Consider the following 6025-nt stretch of genomic DNA (forward strand, 5'->3'; position numbering starts at 1 on the left):
TTCTGTTCTAGTTCTGTTCTAGTTCTGTTCTAGTTCTGTTCTAGTTCTGTTCTAGTTCTGTTCTAGTTCTGTTCCGTTCTAGTTCTGTTCTAATTCTGTTCTAGTTCTGTTCTAGTTTAGTTCTAGTTCTGTTCTAGTTCTGTTCTAGGTCTTTTCTAGTTCTGTTCTAGGTCTGTTCTAGGTCTTTCTTTTTCAAACCTATTCTTATTCTGTTTAAATTAATTTTATTTTTCCCCAAAAAATATCTTTAAATTAAATTTAGGTTTTCTGTGTAAATGCTTCTGACATTCATTATATTATGGAGAAATTCTATTGGATTTGGTTTGGATATAACCTGTCAATCACAGGTTATATATTAATAACAACATATAAACATATGTTTATAACAACTTACCGGATTTGCCGACATCTGCATTACCAATCACTGCTATACGAACTCTGGGTATGACAGTTTTTTCTTCAGCCTTCATTTTGATTTTAACTAGAAAATAAAAAATAAAAAAAAACAATGAAAACATTACATTTAAATATTTAAAGTACTTATACACTTATGGTTATGCGGGAGGAAAAAAATAGAAAAATATTTAATAAAACAAAAAAACAAAAGCAATAACAAAATCTTAAGTAATTTATCATGATGAGTTAAATAAAAAATAATAATCTTGATAAATGTGTGATAATAACCTTTTTTAATTTAAATCGTTCTACGTTAAAAATTTATAATTGTTATGACTTTTTTAGAATAAATACACAGATTTTTATCTTATTTAATAAAATAAACAAAAACTAAATAAATGAAGAAAAAGGCAACAATTTTAATAGATTAGTTCAAGATCATTTTTTCAAAAGACTAAGACAATTTAAAAAATATTTATACTTTTTAGGTTTCAGTTTATAATAAAGATTTTGGAAATATTTTTCCTATCATCTATCACTCAACTATTTATCCATTTATCTTTAAAATTGTCACTTTGATTAGGTTTTTTTTTCTTCTATTTTACTAAAATAATAAACACATCATTTTCGTTTTATTTCATACAAATATTTCTCTACTTTTGTTATCTTTATCTCGAATTAGTCTAAAGATAACAAACATTTTTAAATAATTTATTTTGGAAAAAAAATTTACAAACAAAAATTTTGCACGTTTATTTTCTTTTTATTAGGAATTTTTGTGTTAGTTGTGTGTAGAGAAATGTGTAGCCATCTGAATTTGTTCTTAAATTTAAATGTGGATGTTTTCTAATTTATTATTTAAAATACATAATATAACTCTAATATAATACATAGAAAGAAATTAGTTTAGATGATATATTGTGTCATCTTAATTATTTCATTTACGTAGTTGCTCTGGTATGCCTGGAATTTTTTATCTAAATATTTATTTAACTGTTAGAATTATACTTAATATACAAATATAAAAACAAATTAAATTTTAAATTCTAAAACCTTTATTAAGAATTTTTTTTTGGTTTAAACAAAGTTAATCATTTGGTATTTTTAAAATAATTATAAATGATTTCTAGGTACAAAATTACGGAACTAAAAAAGAACTAGAAATTAAATAGAACAGAACTAGAACAAAATTAGAACAGAACTAGAACAGAACTAGAACAGAACTAGAACAGAACTAGAACAGAACTAGAACAGAACTAGAACAGAACTAGAACAGAACTAGAACAGAACTAGAACAGAACTAGAACAGAACTAGAACAGAACTAGAACAGAACTAGAACAGAACTAGAACAGAACTAGAACAGAACTAAAACAGAACTAGAACAGAACTAGAACAGAAATAGAACAGAACTAGAACAAAACTAGAACAGAAATAGAACAGAACTAAGACAAAACTAGAACAGAACTCGAAAATTAGTTTATCATCTTTACTGTTGAAAGATTTTCTTAATTCAGTTAAATTTTTGCTAATTTGCCATAATAACTTTTTTCTAACCCTCCTGTTGTTTATAATTTGTTAATAAATCCATTAATAAAGAATTCTATTGTATTAAAATTCTTTAATAAATCCAGCCACAACATTGCCTTTTCATTTGAAAATTTTCATAAATATTTGTTTAGTGCCAAGAAAATTTGATTTAAATGTGGTATTTATTACTAAAAAAAATCCAATAAATTTGTGCATAGTATATAAATTATTATTGTATATATACACAATTAAATGAATGATTAGTACATGAAAATAGATTTTAGAAAAAGCACAAATAAATGCAGAAAATAAAAAATAGTTTTGATAGTAAAAATATACATAAGAGCGTTTTTAACATTTCCGTACAAAACTTTTTTTAAAGAACAATAGATCGGAATATTTATAATTTATCAAAAATGTCCATCTGTCCGTGTTTTAAGAAAATAAATTGGCAGAAATTTTTAAATGGCAAAATAACAATAAATGTTTTGTTTACCAATTGTTTTTTTTTCAACTGGAAAACCCATGATGTTTATTTATCAATTGTTCATATACGGATAATTTTTGTAAATATTATAGAAATCATTATTATTACTGTTGATATATAATATGTAAATTATTTATTGAGGGAATTACCTGCCTACATTGTTATGATATCATTAACAATCCAATGAATGAACGAATGAATGAATGAAAAATAAATCCAATCATAAAACTTCTAGGAATTCCCGGTCAATGTACGTTTGCTGAAATATTTTTTCGCCATCAACCATCTCTTTAGATGGTAAATTATCATATAGATGAAAAAGTGGTATTCGTATGTACAATTGGTGGGTAGAACTGTGGAAGGGGCTGTTGGCTTACCACCCATTAATTGTGATGAATGTGGCAATAATATTACTGATTCACCTTTTGGTTATGGGAGACAACATTAACATATTTATTCAAACTCATGTACAGGGTTTTAAATGTATAATACTTGTTTATTTCTCACTATACTATGTAGTGCGTATGAGTTCTTTTTAATGCCAAACAATCATTACTCATACGCCTCTTTAAAAATTTCTATTTTTAAACGTAAAAACTTAAAAATACTTTTGTTGTTTATCCCAAGTCAGCAATAAAAGCCATATTATGTATTTTTATAAACTCATGACTTTAAGAAAAGATATTTAAAAAAAATACATTAAAATATTTGAAATTCTTTAAGATAAAATTTGCTAATTTGTTTTAGTTACACCCCCAACAAAAACTATTATCTATTAGTAATAAATCAGGAAATTTGGTTAAATTTAAAACTTTGTGATTTTTTTGCTATATGAAAGGCATTTGAGGAAAGGCATTTTAAATATTTTGTTCTTTTAATTTATCATACAAATTTATAAACAAAGAAAATATTTTAAACAAAACTAGAACAGAACAAGATCAGAACTAGAACAGAACTCGAACAGAACTCGAACAGAACTAGAATAGAACTAGAACAGAACTAGAACAGAACTAAAACAGAACTAAAACAGAACTAAAACAGAACTAGAACAGAACTAGAACAGAACTAGAACAGAACTAGAACAGAACTAGAACAGAACTAGAACAGAACTAGAACAGAACTAGAACTGAACTAGAACAGAACTAGAACAGAACTAGAACAGAACTAGAACAGAACTAGAACAGAACTAGAACAGAACTAGAACAGAACTAGAACAGAACTAGAACAGAACTAGAACAGAACTAGAACAGAACTAGAACATAACTAGAACAGAACTAGAACTGAACTAGAACTGAACTAGAACTAAACTAGAACAAAACAAGAACTGAACTAGAACTATAACCATAACCCTAAGAGAACTATTTTTTTATTCGACCAAATAACAGTATTTGTATGCATATTTTTCTTTTTTATCTATTATTTGGTATTGATTTATAAAAATATTAAAATGTTTTTCCTTTTTACTGTTTTCACTTAATTGTCTTTGTCTCCTTAAAGAAGCCTTGGAAATGATCTTGCTTTTTCATTGCCAGTCAAAGTAATTGTATGATTTATTTAATTTTATATGATTTAATGGATTATTTTTACGATTTAACTACTTGATGTATTATTAAAAAAAAAATAAATAAATATAAGTTCAATAATGCCATAAAAAATCAATTATCATAAAAAATTGTGTATTACTCAATATATTAATAAAAAGATTTTAAATAGCAAAAATATGTTTCAAATTAAATTATGGAATAAAATAAACAATTAACAAATGTATATAGAGAGAGGTTCGTGTCTTGGCTAAAGTTAATGTTAGCGTGATAAATTTAGAGTCATTAATTTTATGTATTATTTTTTTCTATTTAAAAAATATTTGAAAAGTTTATTTTTTTTTTTAATTTAAATTCATTCATTTATATTGGTCTGTCTGTCTGGCATGTACATTTTTTTTAAATTGTTTGCTTAATGTTTTAAAGTTTTTATTCACTTATAAAATCGAGAAAAAAAAACTGAAATATTTTTTGCAAAATTGTTTATAAATTGTTTTTATTGTAGTTGTTGTTGCTGTAATATTTCAATAAAATTTTCTCTATTTAACATACAAAAATCATGTGTTCTTTTTTGCCCCTTTGTGTTTCATCACAATAACTAAAATAACTGCTGAATAAGTTTAGCAAATATTTGGTATCATTTTAAATTGTTTAAACAAAATAAAAAAACTAAACGTGCGTTGGGCTAAATCAAAACATAAATAATACATAAAAAATTAAAAAAATAATAATAACAAAAAATCTAATTGTTTATATTCCACAAAAGCACAACAATCGAATATTTCATTAAACAAACATTTTATAAAAACAGCTGTGTGTGTGTTGTTTTATGTTATTTGTTTTTAAAAACAAATTTTAAAAAAATTTAAAATTTGTAATTAAAATGTTTTCAATTACAATTTACAATTTCTTACAAATCAAAGAATTTTTATGCGTTTTTTTCTTTAATTTTTCTGTAATTGTTTAATAGTTTTGTTTGATTTTACAAAAGAGCATTGAGAGGGAATAACAATAAAAAGTAAGGTCAGTTTTGTTATTTGTAATTTTAAAATGAAATGTTATTGTTAAAGAATAACAAAATAATTTTAATATAAATGTTTAAATATTTTCCGCGCAAATCAAACAATATTTGTAATAATTACTTAACGATAAAATTCCATAAGTTTGAGATTTTGGAAGCTAAAAATGTGGAAATCCGTAAACTTACATAAACCATTCACCCCCATATTCATAAACAAATTTTTATTTTATAAACGAATTATAAAGCTTTTATAAAATAAAGTGCTGTTTATGAATAAAGGGGGTTTAACTTTAAAATAAATTTCCATTTAATTTTCTCTTCCGCTTATGTGATTTATAATATAAATTTAAATTCAACTAACTAATTATTGTCATTTTCAAACTATTCTCATAAATTATTTATGTCTGTGTATGTTTTTGATAATTATTTCTTTTGCACACTTCCGCTCGAGTTCAAATGACACAAAACTAAAACAAAACAAAAAAAAAACTATTTCTTTTTCTAATTTTTATTACGTTGAAATAATTTAAAACGTAGTGACTAAGTTGTGGGTCGTTGGTCCTATGTTTTTCTGTTAATTTTCAAAATTAATAAAACATATTGTGTCTGCAGCAAACATTCTAAAAACAACAAAAACTAAAGAAAATTGTCATAGTTTTTTTTTTTCAAATTATATAAATTGACCCTGAAACTAAATGTTTTGAAATTATGGAAAAAATATACATGAAAGTTAAAGCAGTTTGTTTATTTTGCTTTTAATACAAAACCATAAATCATAAAAATTTTAAAAAGCCACATACTACATAATTTCAAAAGATTTATAATGATTTTGCAATATTTATTAATGTTTTTATTATAATAATTAAAATGTTGGTTGATACAAGTTCTGTTCTAGTTCTGTTCTAGTTCTGTTCTAATTCTGTTCTAATTCTGTTCTAATTCTATTCTAGTTCTGTTCTAGTTCTTTTCTAGTTCTGTTCTAGTTCTGTTCTAGTTCTGTTCTAGTTCTGTTCTAGTTCTGTTCTAGTTCTGTTATAGTTCTGTTCTAGTTC

The 6025-nt window shown here is 24.2% G+C and overlaps 1 protein-coding gene across 1 annotated transcript in view; it reads right to left on the reverse strand.

Moving 5' to 3' along the window:
* LOC111679852 (ras-related and estrogen-regulated growth inhibitor-like protein) overlaps positions 1–6025 on the reverse strand; it is a 27834-nt gene that overhangs the window by 13241 nt on the left and 8568 nt on the right. The window contains exon 2 of the mRNA XM_046956530.1: positions 395–481. Within this exon, the coding sequence (XP_046812486.1) occupies positions 395–470 (76 nt within the window). The 5' untranslated portion in view covers positions 471–481. The remainder of the gene's footprint in view (positions 1–394; positions 482–6025) is intronic.

This window comes from Lucilia cuprina, chromosome 2 (genome assembly GCF_022045245.1).
Source record: "Lucilia cuprina isolate Lc7/37 chromosome 2, ASM2204524v1, whole genome shotgun sequence".
Taxonomy (NCBI): Eukaryota; Metazoa; Arthropoda; class Insecta; order Diptera; family Calliphoridae; genus Lucilia; species Lucilia cuprina.